Source organism: Lycium barbarum, chromosome 10 (genome assembly GCF_019175385.1).
Source record: "Lycium barbarum isolate Lr01 chromosome 10, ASM1917538v2, whole genome shotgun sequence".
NCBI lineage: Eukaryota > Viridiplantae > Streptophyta > Magnoliopsida > Solanales > Solanaceae > Lycium > Lycium barbarum.
In genome coordinates, this window is record NC_083346.1 from 112,272,335 (window position 1) to 112,293,756 (window position 21,422).

Consider the following 21,422-nt stretch of genomic DNA (forward strand, 5'->3'; position numbering starts at 1 on the left):
TATTTTATTTTAAATATTAGTAGTTGTTTCAAATATGTGGGTCCACAATTTTTTTGGGCCCACAAACGGATGACGAAATGACGACCAAAAAGTGAGCCTAACCGGCTATATATATATGTGTCTGTGTGTGTATATACTATATTCAAAACACGATTAATATAATATTATAGTTTGTGCTCCGTATCTAAAACTTTATTATATTAGTGTTGCTACGAATACAAAGTCTGCACTCTTTTTTTAACATTCATTGTTTTTTTTAATATAGGATTCACCTTTTTTTTTATATTGCTTGATTTTGTTAATATGGAGTTCACCTTTTTTTTCCCGTGAGTTTGGAGATGGTGGGTTCCACTTTATTATTTATTTATTTTTTAAATATTGGTTGGTGTATTAGTAGTTGTTTAAAATATGTGGGCCCACAATTTTATTTTATTTTAAATATTAGTAGTTGTTTCAAATATGTGAGCCCACAATTTTTTTTGGGCTCACAAATGGACGACGAAATGACGACCAAATAGTGAGCCTAACCGGCTCTATATGTATACTATATTCAAAACACGATTAATATAACATTATAGTTTGTGTTCCGTATCTAAAACTTTATTATATTAGTGTTTGCTATGAATACAAAGTCTGCACTTTTTTTTTGACATTGTTTGTTTTTTTAATATGGGATTCACTTTTTTTTTTATATTGTTTGATTTTGTCAATATGAGATACTATGTTCAAAACACGATTAATATAACATTGTAGTTTGTGCTCCGTATCTAAAAGTTTATTATATTAGTGTTTGCTACGAATACAAAGTCTACACTCTTTTTTTTAACATTATTTTTTTTTTTAATATGGGATTCACCTTTTTTTTTATATTGCTTGATTTTGTTAATACGGAGTCCACCTTTTTTTTTCCGTGAGTTTAGAGATGGTGGGTTTCACTTTATTTACTTTTTTTTAAGTATTGGTTGGTGTATTAATAGTTGTTTAAAATATGTGGGCTCACAATTTTGTTTTGGGCCGACAAACGGACGACGAAATGACGACCAAAAAGTGAGCATAACCGGCTCTTCTTAATAGTAGTAAAAAATAAGCGTGCCAAGTTTGTGGTTGAATAGTAAACATTGATCGTTCATAAAGTAGCTTATTAAAAATATTATTAGATACTAGTTATCGATGTATTAAAGATGAAATTCGTGTGTTCTTTGTGGCGATTGTTACGTTTTCAAATGTCATATTTCTTCCAACCTCTGAAGTAACGGTGGTTGCATTTTTGTAATAAGTCTACTTAAAAGACCTTTTGCATGGGGTGGATTGTCAAGGATCGGAATAAGAGGATGAATCATGATGACATGTCAAATTCTCAAATATACCCCAGCTAAGCAAGATAAAATAAAAAATTAGAAAGATATTTTAAAATATATATTGAGCACCAAATGCGGAGGAAAGAAATTCATGAAGTCCTAGAAGTCGAATGTAAATGAAATGTCTATCTATAATTTGCTCAAAATTATTTGTTTAATTATCAGCAAAAAAACATAGATGATTTTCCTGAATATTGGTAGGACGTATGAATCGATCGCACACTTATAGCTCGATTATGAGCAACCTTTGGGCTCGATTATGGGATTACATACCGAAAGAGCCAAAGGAATCAAGAATAAAGAGCCAAAAAAGGCAACTTCTTATTCTTCGTAGCGCTTCTCCTCCAGCTCCCTCTTTTGTTTTTGGGGTAATCGCCGCGCGTCTTTCCCGTGCTCCGTACAACGGCGGTACCCCGAAACAAAGGGGATAAATTATAGGCAAAAATTCTTATTCCTTTCCTCTACAGAGAAATCTTTCTTTGATGTGATGCAGCAGGTGGGTTGTTCCTCCTTTAACTAGAGGTCTCGGATTCGAGCCCTGGGTATGAAAAATCTTTGATAGGGCCTATGCGGCACGATCCGGAGATACTCAGCTTCAATGCGTGTAACGGATCGGGTGGGAAACCAAAATAAAATAAAATTATGGAATTACATTTTTGGCTTGATAGAAGTAAACTTTACGCTGGATTATGAGCTCACACTTCTGGCTCGATAGAACAGTACATTTTACGCTTGATGATGTGCTACTTTTAACTCGATAGTGATTTCAATCTGTATGGGGTTAGGGGTAGAGGTAGTCAAGTGAATCAAGGCAATAGATTGTGAATTTATCACCACACTTTCTTATATACATATGTTTTTTACAAAGAGACGTTTAAGTTTAGTCGGTTAAATTATCCGATACTTATCTTGATGGGATATCGCATGTATATATTGACAATATGAAACTGGAACCATCATTTCATATATATACTGCAACAGGAAAACATGAACGGGGGACTATTTCAAATCAAGGATATACTATTTTGGTTCAAAAGAGAAAAATGAATTAGAAGTTTAAAACTAATGCAGGAATGATATAGATTTTCTTTAATTTGTTTGTACTTTTTTGTAATTTAAGTGGATTTTTGTGGGACGCAAAAACACGTACAAATACGCGATGCATATAATTTAGTGTGAGAAAAAGGACATTTATATTCGTCATTGAAATTTGATCTGTCTTGACAAGTCATTTTCATTTATTTTTTTCAAGTTATCAGTCCACACTCGGCACAAACGCCTATTTATGATTAAATTTAAGTGATCTAATTATATAATTCTTTTTATATCACACACTTTCCTGAATAGTGGTAGGACGTAAGAATCTATCGCACACTTTTAGCTCCATCATGAGCAACCTTTTGGCTCGATTATGGGATTACATACCACCAAAGGATGTGGTGCACCGGATGGGTTGTTCCTCCCTTAATCAAAGGTTTCGGGTTCGAACCCTGGGTATGGAAAATCCTTAGTAGAGAGTGCTCATTCCGAATGGGCCCTATGCGGCACGAATTCGGAGATACTCGGTCTCCAATGCGGGTAACGAATCGGGTGGGAAACCAAAAAAAAAAAAAGTATGGGATCACATTTTTGGCTTGATAGAAGTAAACTTTACGCTGGATTATGAGGTCACACTTCTGGCTCGATAGAACAGGACATTTTACGCTTGATGATGAGCTACTTTTAAGTTTTAACTCGATAGAGATTTAAATCTGTATGGGGTTAGGGGTAGACGTGGTCAGGTGAATCAAGGTAATATATTGTGAATTTATCACGACACTTTCTTTTATATATATATATGTGTGTGTGTGTGTTGTTTTACAAAGAGACATTTAAGTTTAGCGATTTAAATCAGATACTTATCTTGATGGGGTATCGCATGTTTATATATTAACAATATGAAACTGGAGCCATCATGTCATATATATCCTCCAACAGGAAAACATGAAGGAGGGACTATTTCAAATCAAGGATATACTATTTTGGTTCAAAAGAGGAAAATGAATTAGAAGTTTAAAACTAATGCAGGAATGATAAAGGTCTCATGAGTTAAGATTTTCTTTAATTTGTTTGTATTTTTTTGTAATTTAAGTGGATTTTTATGGGACGCAAAAACACATACAAATATGCGATGCATATAATTTAGTGTGAGAAAAAGGACATTTATATTCATTATTGAAATTTGATCTGTCTTGACAAGTTATTTTCATTTTTTTTCCTTCGAGTTATCAGTCCACACTCGGCACAAACGCCTATTTATGATTAAATTTAAGTGATCTAATTATATAATTCTTTTTATATAGCATTCGTGCATGAAATCTAAACTCAAAATATGCAAAAGCTAGGTGGCATGGGAAGTTCTTAGCTGGTAAATGGTAATCATAGCTTAGCTATCGTTTTAAATGTGTTGAAAAGTCATCTTTCATTGTGAATAAAACTTGACGACTAGTTCTAGCTAAAATTAAAACAAATAATAAAAAAAAATATATTGAGAACTGAGTTTGCTGCTATGAGTTTGTTACAAAGTTGTTAGGCTCTTAGCTGTGTGTGAGCTGTCAAAGTAGTTGGTGGAATTCAGTTAGAAAGAGCACATGTTGTGCACGTTAGCAAAAAGGGAGTATATATATTCATTCTGTAACAGATATACAAATAATATATACAAAAACTGTCTTCTTCATTCTCAAAGCTCTCTCAATGGATTCTAGCTAGAACTAAAGTTCAGTGTTGAACTCACTGATCTAACACAGAATTTAACATGGTATCAAAGCGGGAATCCTGAGGAGACTCGATCAAAGCAAAAGAGAATATAGAAATAGACACAAACTCAAAGAAACTCAATACATTCAACAATGGTGGTTAGCGAAGCTACGACACAGTCAACAATGACGGTGAATGAAGTTACAACACTTGATCACAATCATCCTCTTTATCTACAAGCTTCAGATGCACCTGGTGTAGTTTTAATTCCAATAAAGCTCACAGGACCAGAGAACTATGCTCTGTGGAGCAGGTCTATGAAGTTAGCACTTAGAGGGAAAGGAAAATTAGGATTCGTTGATGGAAGTTGTGCCAAAAGAGCTTACAAAGGAGCACTTGAGGAACAATGGGAAAAGTGTAACGCGATAGTACTCTCATGGATAGCAGTCACAGTAGCTGCAGAATTGTTACCAGGCATTATGTATGCTTCAAGTGCAAAGAAAATTTAGCTAGATTTTGAAGAAAGGTTTGACAGATCTGACTTGACCAGATCCTCTCATCTTTGGACTGAGATGGCAACTCTGAAGCAAGGTAATGACTCAGTTACTACTTACTACTCTAAATTGAAGGACTTATGGGCTGAAATGGATATGATGATCCCTTTGCCTGCTTGTGAATGTGAGGAATCAGCAGCATATGTTGTTCATTTAAAGTCACAGAGATTACTTCAATTCTTAATGGGGCTAAATGAGAGCTATGGGAATATTAGAAGTAGTATTTTGGCTAGGAAACCAGTTGTATCTGTAAATGAGGCATATGCTGTGGCAACACAAGAGGAGAGCCAAAGAGCTTTAGGTGTTGCTGATAAAGCTAGAGAGGCACTAACATTACTTGCAGGTAGAACACAAGGTTATAGACCTGGTCAGGGTTACAATAGTCAGGGATACAGACCTAAGAATTTTGGAAATAATGGAACACCTTGTAAGGTCTGTGGCTATAAAGGACACTTGACAGTTGATTGTTACAGATTAGTAGGTTATCCAGCTGACTTTAAAAGCAAGAAGAAAGGAGTTGGTGACAATAGATCTGGTGGAGAATACAAACCTGCAGCAGCAAATTTCACCAAGGAAGCTGAAGGAAATGCTACTGACATCAAAGTTCCAATGAATCACTTTACTGAGGAGCAGTATGAGGAACTGGTGAGCAGGTTGAACAGGACAGGAACAGGAGGAGGATGTTCTTCAAACATGGCAGGTATTACTCCAACATTGTCAAGCATTACTCATACATGTGAATGGATAGTTGATAGTGGTGCAACACACCACATAACACCTAAGAAAGCAATCCTCAAAGCCATTAGAAGAATAGATGACTATCATCATAATCAAGTTCAAGTACCTACAGGAAATAAATGTCACATCCAAGGAGCAGGAAATACTACAATCTTAGAAGGATATGAAATCAAAGATGTACTACATGTACGAGACTTCAAATTCAGTCTGTTATCTGTAGCAAAACTGACAAAGGAACTGTGTTGTTCAGTTTCCTTTTATCCTGATTTCTTTGTGTTACAGGGACTCTTCAATGGCAAGGTGTTGGGGATTGGTAGGCAAAGAGATGGATTGTATATACTTAGTGAGCAATTGAAGCCAATAATAAATGCAGTACTTACAGAAAGTACAGAAAAAGGACATGCTGATGGCAAGCTGTGGCATCTGAGATTAGGACATGCATCCAACAAGACAATCCAACATATCAAGACACTACAACATGTGGCAGATAAAAGCATACATGATGCATGTGGCATCTGCCCCTTAGCTAAACAATGTAGACTGAAGTTTCCTACCAGTACTAGTGAGGCTAAACATGTGTTTGATTTAGTGCATGTTGATGTTTGGGGTCCATATAGAAAACCTACACATGACAATAAGTACTACTTTGTTACTATAGTTGATGATCATAGCAGATATACATGGCTATGTTTGATTCATTCAAAGTGTGAAGTCATTGTAGTCCTTAAGGATTTCTTGGCCTTAATAAAAAACCAGTTTGCCTTGTCTGTAAAAATCTTGAGGACAGATAATGGTACAGAATTCTATAATGCTTCTTGTCATAATTTGTTTGCTGCCAATGGGATAATACATCAAAGTAGTTGTGCATATACACCACAACAAAATGGCATTGTAGAAAGGAAGCATAGACATATTTTAGAAATGGCTAGAGCATTGAAGTTTCAAAGTTCTTTACCTATCCAGTTTTGGAGAGACTGTGTGAAAATAGCTGTTTACTTGATAAATAAGTTGCCTGCTGATGTGCTTGGAGGTAAAGCACCTTATGAGGTCTTATTTGGGAAACCACCTAAGTATGACCACCTAAAGGTGTTTGGGTGTTTGTGTTATGCAAGCAAGCTACCTAGAGGTGACAAATTTGCTCCAAGAGCAAGGAAAGCTGTGTTGGTAGGGTACTCAGAGACTCAAAAGGGTTACAGGCTATTTGACCTGGTGGATAGAGTCTTCTTTGTTAGTAGAGATGTCATTTTTCGAGAATTGCATTTTCCTTATAGCAATGATAAATCATCATATACAGGTGATTGGTTTGAGATGGTGGAAGTTACACATCCTGGAAACATCCTTGATCATGAGCAGGATAATGCCTTGATGTTGAATCCTACAGTTGTTGGGGAATCTGGAGATGATGTTGTAAATATTACTCAAGACCCTGCTGATAGTAACATCAGCACTCAAGTTGATTCAACTGATCTCAGGGACACACATACTGCTATTGTGCCCAAACAAGTGGGAACAGATGTTCCAGATGTTGTTAATCAAGTACAAGATGTAATTCCTCCTTTAGTTAACATCCCTCAAGACATATCAGCCCCAGCTATTCCTATCCCTCACCAATCAGTAGGGTTCACTAGACCTACAAGAGCTACTAAACCTCCAGCCTGGCTTCATGACTATGTCACACAAACAACTTCATCTGCCTATTGTTCATATCCTCTGTCCAATTTTATTTCTTACTCACATTTACCTACTCCTTACCAAGCTTACCTGGGTGCTATTTCCTCTGAGGTAGAACCAAAATCCTTTAAAGAAGCCTCTCAAGATGCCAGATGGATCACTGTTATGCAGGATGAAATTTCAGCCTTAGAGAGCAATCACACCTGGGAACTAGTTGACTTGCCCCTTGACAAAAAGGCTATTGGGTCCAAGTGGGTTTTTAAGATCAAGTATAACTCAGATGGTAGTGTTGATAAGTATAAAGCTCGTTTGGTGGCAAAGGGGTATACCCAACAAGAAGGTCTGGACTACCATGAGACATTCTCACCTGTTGCCAAAATGGTGACTGTGAGAATTGTCATTAGCATTGCAGCAGCCAAAGGATGGCCCTTGATCCAGATGGATGTCAACAATGCTTTTCTCCAAGGTGACCTCTTTGAAGATGTCTACATGGCCTTACCTCAAGGTTTTTACAGACAGGGGGAGACAAGGGTATGCAAACTACTGAAATCTCTTTATGGTTTAAAGCAGGCCTCTAGACAATGGAATATCAAACTGTCTAGTGCCTTGGTTGAAGCAGGCTACAAGCAAAGCTCTTATGATCATTCATTGTTCACTAAGCAAGCAGGAGATGATTTAGTGATCATCTTAGTCTATGTTCATGATCTCTTGATCACAGGAAGCAGTCAAGCTTTAGTAAAAGCAGCACAACAGACATTACATGAACAATTCAAAGTTAAGGATTTGGGGCAGCTTAGATTTTTCTTAGGCATTGAAGTTATGAGATGCCATAAGGGAATTCTTCTCAATCAGAGAAAATATACACTTGAGTTAATTTCAAGTGTTGGACTGACTGGTGCAAGACCTGCCTCTGCACCAATGGAACAAAATTCTAAGCTCACCACAATGTGGAGTATGACACATTGATCAAAAAGACAGATGATCCACCTTTGAAAGATGTACAAGGTTATCAGCAGCTCATAGGAAAACTGATATACCTAACAATCACCAGGCTTGATATATGTTTTGCAGTCCAGGTTCTGAGTCAATTTATGCAGCACCCTAAGAGATCACACTGGGAAGCAACATTGAGAGTGATTAGATATCTAAAAGGTTCCCCAGGACAAGGCATCTTGTTAAAGAACAGTCCCATTAACAACTTGACTGTATTTTCTGACTCAGACTGGGCAGCTTGCCCCAATACAAGAAGGTCAGTAACAGGCTATGTGGTTCAACTAGGAGAGTCTCTAATTTCATGGAAGTCAAATAAACAACACACAGTAAGTAGAAGTTCAGCAGAGGCTGAATACAGAAGCATGGCAGCAGCAGTAGCAGAAGTCATTTGGGTAGTTGGCTTGTTGGAAGAGTTAAAGGTGTCTGTAGACAGACCAGTCAAGCTTTGTTGTGACAACAAAGCAGCGTTACAGATAGCTTCTAATCCCATGTTCCATAAGAGAACAAAGCATATCAAGATTGACTGTCACTTTGTGAGGGAGAAGCTTAAAGATGGTCTGATCAAACCTGAACACATAGGAACTAAGTTTCAACTGGCAGACTTATTGACAAAGGGGTTGGGAGTAGCACAACATCAGTTTCTACTAAGCAAGCTGGGAGTACTCGATGTTTTCCATCCCAGCTTGAAGGGGAGTATTGAGAACTGAGTTTGCTGCTATGAGTTTGTTACAAAGTTGTTAGGCTCTTAGCTGTGTGTGAGCTGTCAAAGTAGTTGGTGGAATTCAGTTAGAAAGAGCACATGTTGTGCACGTTAGCAAAAAGGGAGTATATATATTCATTCTGTAACAGATATACAAATAATATATACAAAAACTGTCTTCTTCATTCTCAAAGCTCTCTCAATGGATTCTAGCTAGAACTAAAGTTCAGTGTTGAACTCACTGATCTAACACAGAATTTAACACTCCAACACCTGCATGATGCTTAAGTTTGAAGTCCTGACAAGTGAAGCTTCACCACGACATCTTTGAATTCAAAAATTTACCAGAGTTTCAAACTATATGAACAATTTATGGAGTTCAAATTTTTATTGGCTCAAACACCAGAAACGATTTATAGGGTTCAAACTTCACAATCTAAGTCTAAAGATTTTGTTGAGTTTGAAACTCCATCAACAACTTAATATATGGAGTTGAAATTTTTATCTGTCCAAACTCTAAGAAAGATTCATGGAGTACAAACTGGTAATATATTTAAACTCCTGTAAAACTTTTCTAGATTCGTTTTGTATTTTAACTAGGAGTAGTTATGCCAAAATTTTATTTTCGCATTAAAAGGTAATAAATCATCAAATAATTCTAGAACTGGTCAAAATTTAATTAACATTCTAAAAAATGATTTGCCAATTTCTTCCTTAAAAAAACAAATCTACAACAAATATCTTTGGAGCAAAAATATTTCGGGCTTAATGTAGAGGACTGGGTCATTTGCACTAAAGGCCTTTAAAGGCACTGATCTTTAATTTTTGTCGGCAATTTGCAAGATTGCCCTTCGCTGGGGTGGTCTTTAATTTTTACCCCTTAAAATGGTGGTCTTTAAATTTTACTCTTCAGGCAGAATTTTCATGGCACAGGCAGAATTTCTGCCCATGCAAATTCTGCCTGTGCAGCCCAATTTTACTGGGCAGATTTGCAAAATTCTGCCTCAATTCTGCCTCGCGAAATTCTGCCTTGCGATTTTTTTTTTAAAACTGAGCTGGGGTTCGAACCCACAACCTCGGGGTGTTAGGCGAGGGGTAAAACTTAAAGACCACCAATTTGAAGGGCAAAAATTAAAGACCACCCAAATAAAGGGCAATCCGCACAAAAAAAAAAGGTTTTTTGTCCCTCATATTGGTGGTCTTTAATTATTGTTCTTCGCTTAACATCCTGAAGTCTTGGTTTGAACTCAGGTCAACAAAAAAAAAAATTGCAAGGCAGAGCGTAGCAAAATTAGGCCTATTCGGACAAAAGGTAGCCCCTCCCCCCCCCCCCCCCCCCCCCCCCCTTTTTATAACTGCCTCCATTGATCATTGATAAGCAAAAGAAGTACATAATGAGTTTGGCATCCCAAACTTCTTACATGATCATTGCTAAGAGACTATCTATGAAGGTTAGCTTCTATAGCTAATCACCGAAAGATTTGGTTATAGTTAGATCGTACTTAAGGCAAATTTTTACCTAAAATTAAGGCCTTAAGGCAAACCTCTGTCTTAGACCTAACTTTTGCCCAAAATTAAGATTAATGGGCCGGGCAAAAGTTAGGCCTTAAGGCAGAGGTTTGCAAAATTCCAGCTAAGTAATTTTATTTTTTTATTTTTTTTTTTTTTTTTTTTTGCGTTAAGGCAAAGTTTGAAACTCTGGCTTAAGGTAGCGTTTGAAACCCAACTTATGTCTTACGAATCCAAACTCTACCGTGCGATTTTTTTAAAAAAAAAATTGACTGAGCGGGGGTTCGAATCCTAAACTAAGAGATTTTTAGTGAAAGGTCAAAAATTAAATACCACCGATTTGAGGGACAAAAATTAAAGACCAGTGCCTTTGAAGGGCATTCTGCACAAAAATAAAAATAAAAAAGAGAAATTTACGTTAAGAGTAAGTATTTTATAAATATTTTCAAAAGTCACATTACTCTTTTTTTCTTTCAAAAATAGCAGCTTCATATATATATTGCTAGCCATACGTATTGTGATAGAATTTCCATAAATCAAGGAATTTATTTCAATCCTTATAAATATGTTCGTAATCTCTCATCATCTTAGTAACTAAGGAATTTACATCCTAATTAATACATATCATTCCTCTTTCATCATCATTTTTCGCACTAACTAAGAAATTAGTTTACATTCTAATTAATATGTACATATTCCTTATTGTATTATTACTAAATAAATACCCACTAAGTCTTCTTAATGGTTGAATTTTAAAAAAAAAATGTACATATTCCTTTCCAGTAATGAAGAAATTTGTTTACCACTAGTTATCCATGTTTTCAGTTTGGTTATATATATATTATACCATGTATATCTTTTATTACACCATGTGTATCTTTATTACAATGTAATTGTAATTAGACATACACGCATAAAATGTTGGACAATTTTTTTTTTAAATATACCTTTAATATATTTCAAATATATTATATTATCATACCATGTATGTCTTTATTATACCAGGTATATCTTTATTATATTCTGTGTGTGTGTGTATATATATATATATGTTACATATATTTATATCTTTATTATACTGAAAATATCATGCATATTTATGAGATAAATATGTTACATGAAAAAATATTTTTCAGTTGAAAAAATACCAAGTATATTTTGTGTATATATATATATATGTATGTATGTATGTGTATGTATAATTAGATATATACACAAATGTTGCGCAGTTTTATTTTATTAGATATATACACAAAGGTTGGGCAGTTTTATTTTATATGGACAATACATCTTAGGAAAGGAAAGAACGGGAAAAAAAATTGAGTGATTGTTTTAGTTATGAAAGATAAATAATTCGTCCAAAAAAATAGGAACAGTTTCTTTTGGGACTAATCCTAAGGCTTAATTCTAGGGATTCTTTTTGAAAAGTTAATATTTACTTGCTATGAAATGAAAACTAACTAATGCTGCTATCATCATGAAATTATTTTTTAACCGTTGCCTAGTTATGTTTTAAAAAATGTAAAGGACTACACTTTTATGGATCTGAAGGCCCAATCATAAGCCCAAATTAGTTGGATAAATGAACAAAGAAACTAGATTACAAATGAGGGCCCATATTTTTAATTAATTGCAGTTTGCTCTTCTCCGTTTCTCTCCGGCTAAACCCTGATGTAAGTTTCTCTCACTCTAAAGTCTTTTTCTTCATGAATTTTTAAATGGTATAAAAAAAATTAAAAAAAGGGGGATTTGCAAATTGGGTTTATATTTTTGTGTCTATTTCTTTAATATATGTTGGAAAAATCAATTCTTGATTATTTAAATAGTTGGATTTAAATGTTACCCAAAAGTGTATTTCTTCAGTTATGTTGTGTATGTAACCTGTTTGATGAAATGCCTATGAGAAAATTGCCGGGTTTTATTATTATTTTTTTTGTGTCTTTTTCTTAGAAAAATCAATTCTTGATTATTAAAATGGTTGGATTTTAATGGTACATAGAAGTGTATTTCTTCAGTTATGTTGTGTATGTAACCTGTTCGATGAAATGCCAATGAGAAAATTGGTGGGTTGTATTTCTTTGGGTTCTATTTCTTAGAAAAATAAGTTCTTGATTGGTTCTGTTGTGCATGTAACCTGTTTGATGAAATGCCAATGAAAAAATTGGTGGGTTGTATTGTTTTGTGTCTATTTCTTAGAAAAACCAATTCTTGATTATTCAAATATTTGGATTTGAATGGTACCCAAAGTGTATTTTTTCAGTTATGTTGTGTATGTAACGTGTTCGATGAAATGCCTACGAGAAAATTGGTGGGTTGTATTGTTTTGTGTCTGTTTCTTAGAAAAATCAATTCTTGATTATTCAAAAAGTTGGATTTGAATGGTATCCAAGAAGTGTTTTTGTTCAGTTGAGTTTGTGTTTATATAGTGTATGTACCATGTTCGATGAAATGCGTATGAGAAACTAGTGGGTTTATTTCCTGGTTAAAGTCTTTCAATCAGTAAATACATTAACTATAGGTGAGCTATCATGATAGTTAGACTTTATTTGTCTATATAAGTAGGAAAAATCAATTCTTGCTTATTCAAATAGTTGGATTTCAATGATACCCAGAAATGTATTTATTCAGTTATGTTGTGTACGTAACCTGTTCGATGAAAGGCCTGTGGAAATTTGTGGGTTTATTTCATTGTTAAGTATTATAAGCAGTGAATACATTAACTATTGGTGAGCTATCATGATAATTAGACTTTTGTTGTATATGTAAGTAATCATAGGTAGACAACTTTTATCGACTTTAGGTCCGATTGTGCTTTGTGAAGCTTGAAGAGACAATGTTCACTGTTAACACTTGTTGAAAATATGTTTGAGAAACTATTGGTGAACTGCACCCAAGTGTGTGGCCTAGCGATAAATGAATCTGTAATGCAAATCTCAATAGCGTAAAAAAAGCTACTCCCTCCGTCCCAATTTAAGTGTCGTAGTTTGACTGGACATAAATTTTAAGGAATAAAGAGAGACTTTTGAATCTTGTGGTTATAAACTTGCCATGTAGGATGTTTGAATTGTCAACTTACTAAATATAGAAAGAGGCACTCTTTTTGGGACAGACCAAAAAAGAAAGTACGACACTTAAATTGGGAAGGAGGGAGTAGGTGATTTGTAATTTTGTACATGTACCTGTATCTGTGCGGATGGAAGCTGGTATCCGGTGGATTAGTCGAGGTGTGCAGAAGTTTGCTTGGATAATACAATTAAAAATAAATCAAAGTAAAGCAAGACAAGTTGAAAACTACTTGTGAATCATATTTTTCTCCCGTTTATGCTCTTAGAGAATTTTATTTAACTTTTCGTTCTTTTTTAATGTTATATAGGTACCATTGTCTTGCATTGACAGACTAAAGTATTTATTTTGCTTCTCTGCTTTGTAGAGGAACTAAGATTGTCTAGCTGCGCTTTTGGTGTTGAGGGGATTTCTTTTAGCTGACGAAATGGTTGGCTGGCAACGGCATCTTCAGTGCATACTTCGTCAGGCTGAAAAGAGATATCAACAAAATCGAACTGTTCCTTTCAATTCATTGTTTCACTCTAAGGCAACTCCAGTCCTTGGTAAATCTTAGTTTTCTATGTGAAAGCATGATAAGCTGATGTTAGAAATGTCTCGCGTTGAGTGTATGGTTCGAAGATCTGCTTTTAGTTGCCTAAGTCCTTTTCATTTCTGATGTCTTAAATTAGACATATACTTATTTGATAGTTGAAGATTATACATTTTCCAGGTGAGGCGCATCATTTACCAAGGCTGCAGAATACACTTCCCCCTTGCATCTCAAGGCCATTGTACCAATATCTACAACATCTGGTAATACTTAAAATGACCTTTACTTGATCTATCGTACGCATATATGGTGTGCTGAGTTGACATTCTGTGATTGTGTTTTTCTTGTTTCAGTGGGATAAACTTTTTATATGTGATAGAGCTTCACGGTAACAAAAATTTTAGTATGAGATGTTCCCTTATGTTCATAGTTGTTTGATAGTTGTTAGGGTGCTAGCCTAAAGCATGTGTCATGCAGGCTAGTAATTCCTGTATTGAGACGTTTACAAAACAATCTAAATATGATTATCTTAATGCACACATGAACTACTACTTATCAAGAAAGTGATAATCACACACAGTAATAGTTTAAGATATCTGTAACGACATATTATCAGGATATATTTTTAAAATGCTTTTCTTATTTTGAAATCCATGTTTCCAGTATTGATATGCTAATTCCTGTCCCTGAAATCTCCTATTCAATTACTTATTGCTTACAAGCAACAAAATGCATTCATACTTCTTGTTCCTTAGTTATCAAATAGTTAATTGGCTCAAACAGTTTCATTGTTTCTGAATATGTACTTTTCTTTTGACAGGGGTTGTCTGGTTCAAGGACATTATCAGCTGACGCAACACCAATTTCTTCTCCGTTAACACCACTGTTAACATCTACTGGAAGTACTGAAGCAGAGAAAGCAGCTTCTAAACCTTCAAAAGTTCAAGCAGTTTTGAAGGGTATAAAACAGGTATGCTACGCCATAGCCTTCTGGTTTATGAAAATTATATGTTCTTTCACTTCTTAAAAAAAGCCTCAAAACCCCTAGATCTCTACCAGAACCTTTCCTTACATAGAAGCCACTTGCTGCTATGTTTAACCTAGCAAAGCTTGCTAAGGGAGCTTGCCTCAGAACTCCAAAATGTCTTCTACCAGATTCTCTCCTTACAGAGCAGCCATCGTAGATCTCTGAGATTCTCTCTTTCGGAATAAGAGTTACTTGATGAATGATGATGACATATCAAATTCTCATGTATACTCCAGCTAAACAAGATAATATAAAAAATTAGAAAGATATTTTAAAATACACATTGAGCACCAAATGCAGAGGAAAGAAATTCATGAAGTCCTAGAAGTCGAATGTAAATGAAATGTCTATCTCTAATTTGCTCAAAATTATTTGTTTAATTATCAACAAAACTAAAAAACATAGTTGATTTTCCTGAATAGTGGTAGGACGTAAGAATCTATCGCACACTTTTAGCTCGATCATGAGCAACCTTTTGGCTCGATTATGGGATTACATACCACCAAAGGATGTGGTGCACCGGATGGGTTGTTCCTCCCTTAATCAAAGGTTTCGGGTTCGAACCCTGGGTATGGAAAATCCTTAGTAGAGAGCGCTCATTCCGAATGGGCCCTATGCGGCACGAATTCGGAGATACTCGGTCTCCAATGCGGGTAACGGATCGGGTGGGAAACCAAAAAAAAAAAGTATGGGATCACATTTTTGGCTTGATAGAAGTAAACTTTACGCTGGATTATGAGCTCGCACTTCTGGCTCGATAGAACAGTACATTTTACGCTTGATGATGAGCTACTTTTAACTCGATAGAGATTTAAATCTGTATGGGGTTAAGGGTAGACGTGGTCAAGTGAATCAAGGTAATAGATTGTGAATTTATCACGACACTTTCTTATATATATATATATATATATATATATATATATATATATATATATATATATATATATATATATATATGTTGTTTTGCAAAGAGACATTTAAGTTTAGTCGATTTAAATTATCCGATACTTATCTTGATGGGATATCGCATGTTTATATATTAACAATATGAAACTGGAGCCATCATTTCATATATATACTCCAACAGGAAAACATGAACGAGGGACTATTTCAAATCAAGGATATACTATTTTGGTTCAAAAGAGGAAAATGAATTAGAAGTTTAAAACTAATGCAGGAATGATAAAGGTCTCATGAGTTAAGATTTTCTTTAATTTGTTTGTATTTTTTGTAATTTAAGTGGATTTTTATGGGACGCAAAACACATACAAATATGCGATGCATATAATTTAGTGTGAGAAAAAGGACATTTATATTCATCATTGAAATTTGATCTGTCTTGACAAGTTATTTTCATTTTTTTTTTCTTCAAGTTATCAGTCCACACTCGGCACAAACGCCTATTTATGATTAAATTTAAGTGATCTAATTATATAATTCTTTTTATATAGCATTCGTGCATGAAATCTAAACTCAAAATATGCAAAAGCTAGGTGGAATGGGAAGTTCTTAAGCCGGTAAATGGTAATCATAGCTCAGCTATCGTTTTAAATGTGTTGAAAAGTCATCTTTCATTGTGAATAAAACTTGACAACTAGCTCTAGCAAAAATTAAAAAAATACTCGAACACCTGCATGATGCTTAAGTTTGAAGTTCTGACAAGTGAAGTTTCACCACGACATCTTTTAGTTCAAAAATTTACCAGAGTTTCAAACTACATGAACAATTTATGAACTTCAAACCTTTATTGGCCCAAACACTAAAAACACTAAGGGAGCTTGCCTCAGAACTCCAAAATGTCTTCTACCAGATTCTCTCCTTACAGAGCAGCCATCGTAGATCTCTGAGATTCTCTCTTTCGGCAAGCGAGTTGCCCCTTTTTACAGGAAATAGTTTTCCACGATTAAGGTTGGGCGGATTTGCTTTTCGTTCTTGATAGCTTTGGTGCTAGGGACAGTTTGCACGCATCTCAACTACTACCCTTTACCTGGTACCTCCCACCAACATAGGTATGTGGTAACTCTGCTCACCAAGGTTTGGGCGTCAAATGTAACCCAAATATTAGTAATCCGCCCAGAATTTTATGGGTTGGGGACAAGACAATTTAATAATGGTCTAGCTTTAGCCCATTTAACCATAACCCATTTTAAAACAATCTCCAACTTAGCCCTGTGTTTTGCCCAATTCAACCCGTTTTATATCTCTATTTGCGTAGCCCAGTTATGCTAAAATTAACTCTGCTATTTGTAAAGAATTGAGTAGGAAGAGTTTGAAACAATAATTCCTCTATCTTAATGACCAAAATTTAGATAGTGCGTTTGCATTTCCGAATCAAACTTATATTGAGAAAACTATTCTTATTTTCTATTAACTAATGTGAATCCTGATCTGGAAAAATGTAAAATTCATTAACTTACATATATAGTCAATCGCTGAACAGAAAATTCTCACCATTATGCCATCAAGTTAAATTGCACTAATAAATTAGTTTAAGTAATTACACATTCATATCATGTAGTAATCCATTCATTATTCTCTTTATGTTATATGTGAATTTTTTTTTGAGAACGGTAACAATAATATGTGAATTTCCTAATAACTCATCTAATACATTTTCAAAACAGAACAATAAAATTTATTCCTCAAACTCACTTATTACACGAACATAATTACAAACCTTTGTAGTATTTCAAACCTAGAAGTGCCTTCTCATAGTTGTCAAATTGGGCGGGTCATTGACCCAACCCAGTTTCTAGCCCATTTTAGCCCAAGTAAGTTGACACTTCTAGTTTAGACAAATGAGAAGCATTCACCAGTGTGCCCTCTCAATGGGATTCGAACCTTGGTTCTCAGTGTTATGACTCAAACTCTGACTGTTAGGCCACCCTCTCAGGGGCTGGAACATTTATTCTTTTCCCCACTCTCCCTTTATTATCTTCTCTTGCTTTTTCTTAACAAGTTCTGTTCCCAATCCATTATAATCCTTTATATCATCAAATCATCTTTTCTATCAAAAGGACTAATTTATCAATCAACTACATTTAAATCTCAAAATAGTTGTGGTTGCCTATTAAATCATCTATTCTCAAAGGATTCATCATAATTTAACTATGGATAAACTATTTCGCTAACGGATATTTACTTACTGCAAGCCCCTTCCTCTATCTGTGCGTGTAACTGGCTATGCTTTGTCGGGTTTGATTGAATTATCATTTGAAGCAGTTTGTTGCACTTTCTACATTTACATCTTGCTTATATTTTTACCTTGTATATTTGCATTTTTACCAGCCATGACAGCTCCATTTTACCTGGTCCAATATCTTGTCTGATTTTAGATAAATTTTCCAAATTTGGAAGTGCATGTGGTAGTTATAGCATTCTTATATTTGTTGGTTTGGGTCACGAACAGTCTTTATTGATGTTACCCCATCAGCAGCAACTGCTAATAATCCTGCACCTGCTATTCTTTTATATTTATTTTAACGTGTTGTCCTTTTTCAGAGCCCAAAGAAGGTGAACTTGGTTGCCGCATTAGTTCGTGGAATGCGTGTTGAAGATGCATTGCTACAGTTGCAAGTGACTGTAAAACGAGCTGCCAAAACTGTCTATCAGGTCAGGCCACTGAAGATATGATATTACAAGATTGCTTCTGTGACAAATATATTGCCCAGGATTTGTCAAAACAGGAAACCACAAGTGTTTCTATGACAGCTATTGTATATTCACAAGAAAGCACACCAAACTGTGTAATAAAATATCCTTTACAATTATTCTTTTCAACAACATACATACCCAATGAAATCCACAAAGCGGGGTCTGGGAAGGGTAGAGTGTATGCAGACCTTACCCCCTGGGAGGTAGAGAGGCTGTTTTCGATAGACCCTCGGCATAACGACACAGTTTTTCTTTTCCAAACCCCAAATTGTTATACTATAGTCTAACATGAACACTGAAGTATAAAGAGCGTTATTACTCATAGTTCGAGTATGAAATAATGGGAACATTTGTCATGTAGGTCATACACTCAGCTCGGGCAAATGCAGTGCATAACCATGGATTTGATCCGGATCGTCTTATTGTTGGTAAAATTGACAGAAAATAACTTTACATGTTTTCATCTCATTCTTACTCTTGGAGTACTTCATCCTTGTTCATGTGTGGTGCAGCTGAGGCATTTCTTGGGAAGGGGCTTTATAAGAAAAGGTTGTCCTACCATGCCAAAGGAAAGTGTGGACTGATGATGAGGCCAGTATGTAGACTGACAGTGGTAGTTAGGGAGATAACACCGGAGGAGGAGGCCGAGATAGCTAAGTTGAGAGTACACAACTTCAAAAAGCTAACCAAACGCGAAAGGCGTCTTGTCCCTCATAAGCTCATTGAGACTACTCCAATATGGAACCGCAAGAGCAGAGCTAGAAGTAGTGGAGCAGGTGCTGTCGCTGAATGAGCTACGAGCTCGCTGTAGTTCATTTTTTTGTTAGAAACTTATGCAATCACATAAAGATCAGTGGTTGATGAAAATCCATTGCATCTCATCACATTTCTTTTTTGGAAGAGCTGTAACTTTAAGTTAATCCCTGGTTTCTGTTTTCTTTTTGTAAGGTAACTTGCTCTCCTTTATTTAACTTTGTTGAAGTGCCTCAATTTTTTTCTCGATTTAACTATCTTGGTATCCGAAATTCATTGGCCCAATAAATTTCATTTTTTTGCGCGGATTGCCCTTCTTTTGGGGTGGTCTTTAAATTTTGCCCCTCATATTTGTGGTCTTTAAATTATGCCCCTCATATTGCTGGTCTTTAATTTTTGCCCTTCGCATTGCAACATTGAGCGTTCACGCAAAAATCATGAGGTTCTGAGTTCGAATCCCCGCTCAAGCATAAATTAAAAAAGAAAACTGCAAGGTAAGGTTTGGGTCGCGTGTATGCCGGCCTCGGCATAAACTTATGAAGGAATTACCAAAGTTATGCCGGACCTGGCATACTCATGCCTTATGGGCAGACTTGGCATAAGTATGCCGGGTCCGGCATAACTTTGGTAATTCCTTCATAAGTTTATGTCGGGTCCGGCATAACTTTGAGATCTCATGTCAACTTTTTACAGATTTTTAGTGACATCAAAATGCTCTATTAAAATTCAAGTGGTTATTGTGTCAATGTGACCTAAAGACTTTCTTTGCTACATTTCCTGTATTGGATATATTATAACTGCTCTTGTTAATATATTATGGGGTAGTGATAGAAAAGAGTAGTTGTCGTGATTTTGTTCCATTATATCTAAGCCTAGTTTTTCATGAGTATTAATACTATGATAATTGTTGACAGCATTTGCATGACGATGAGTGGAAGAGGCCACGCATAGAGTTTTTACCATGAAGCCTTTTAGTTCTGTAATAATATTGGAAGGAGGACAATGAAATTCTTCCTAGGTACCCTCATCCGGTGGGGGCATACTTTTAATAGGTAAACTTTTATGCCGGACCAGGCATAAACTTGTGAAGGAATTACCAAAGTTATGCCGGACCCGGTATACTTATGCCAAGTCTGCCCATAAGGCATAAGTATGCCGGGTCCAGCATAACTTTGGTAATTCCTTCACAAGTGTATGCCGGTGGGGGCATAGGGAATTTAAACTCTGCCTTGCGATTTTTTTAAAAAATTTTGACTGTGTGGAGGTTCGAACCTGGAACCCATGGGGTTTAGCCGAAGGGCAAAACTTAAAGATTTCAAATATGAGGGGCAAAATTTAAAGACCATCCCAAAAGAAGGGCAATGTGTGCTGGATAAGCCCGCTAAGGGATTGAAGCCCTTCCCACCGAAAGGGAGCACCTCATTCACTGATATTGTATGACCCATTGAATATTCTTTAAAGCTATTATAATTATATTAAGATAGATTTTGCATTGTGACTTAGCTGACTAACCAACTCTTATATTGCTCGTTAGTTATTAAAAAGCCAAAAACGTTAATATACATATTTTTCACTTTCTAATAGTAATAAACATGTGATCAGATTGAAATTTTTGATTTGAGACATTCACTTAGTGACTCTTGTTTATTTGTTTTGTTTTGCTGTATATGCTTGAATTTTATGAGTAAGCGTCAACTCTAAGCTTTGTCAAGAAATTGTTATTATTGGAGGAGGTATTACATTCTGCATCTTTGTCAGGTAGAGTTACTGATATTTTTTAATAAAACTTGTAATGTTCTTTAATGAAAGAAAAGAGGATACATGGGCATGTATATAAGCTCGTTGTTGAGCAAAATTCTGCTCTCTGATATGTTATATTTTTGATGAGTCAAAAACCATCTTTTTCTAAAACTCAAATGGTTTGCCATTGTGATCGTTTCCTTGGGACTAAAATGCATTAAGTATAGAAAAGTCTTCGTCATTCGTAACAACTCTCCACAGTGCCTGTACCTTGAGAGTGTTTACAACGTTGACAACCCAATAATGAATGAATACTTCCTTTTTTATTAAGAGTGATGTTTGGACCAGCTTACGCAACTATTCAAAATCAGGATGCAGAACAAAGCAAATAACA

General features: G+C 35.4%; 1 protein-coding gene across 1 annotated transcript; it reads left to right on the plus strand.

Moving 5' to 3' along the window:
- Window positions 1–11,786: 11,786 nt before the first annotated feature.
- On the plus strand, window positions 11,787–19,525 carry LOC132614688 (uncharacterized). The gene is made up of 7 exons (XM_060329207.1): window positions 11,787–11,932; window positions 13,690–13,867; window positions 14,035–14,117; window positions 14,675–14,824; window positions 18,383–18,493; window positions 18,897–18,963; window positions 19,048–19,525. Exons 2-7 carry the CDS (start codon window positions 13,750–13,752, stop codon window positions 19,326–19,328), a joined length of 810 nt encoding a protein of 269 aa, XP_060185190.1. The 5' UTR covers window positions 11,787–11,932; window positions 13,690–13,749; the 3' UTR covers window positions 19,329–19,525.
- The last annotated feature ends 1,897 nt before the right edge of the window (window positions 19,526–21,422 follow it).

Coding starts and splice junctions, on each gene's coding strand:
- LOC132614688 (XM_060329207.1), top strand. CDS start 13,750: ATGGTTGGCTGGCAACGGCATCTTCAGTGCATACTTCGTCAGGCTGAA. Junction 14,825..18,382: donor TTTTGAAGGGTATAAAACAG/GTATGCTACGCC, acceptor GTCCTTTTTCAG/AGCCCAAAGAAGGTGAACTT. Junction 18,494..18,896: donor CTGCCAAAACTGTCTATCAG/GTCAGGCCACTG, acceptor TTTGTCATGTAG/GTCATACACTCAGCTCGGGC.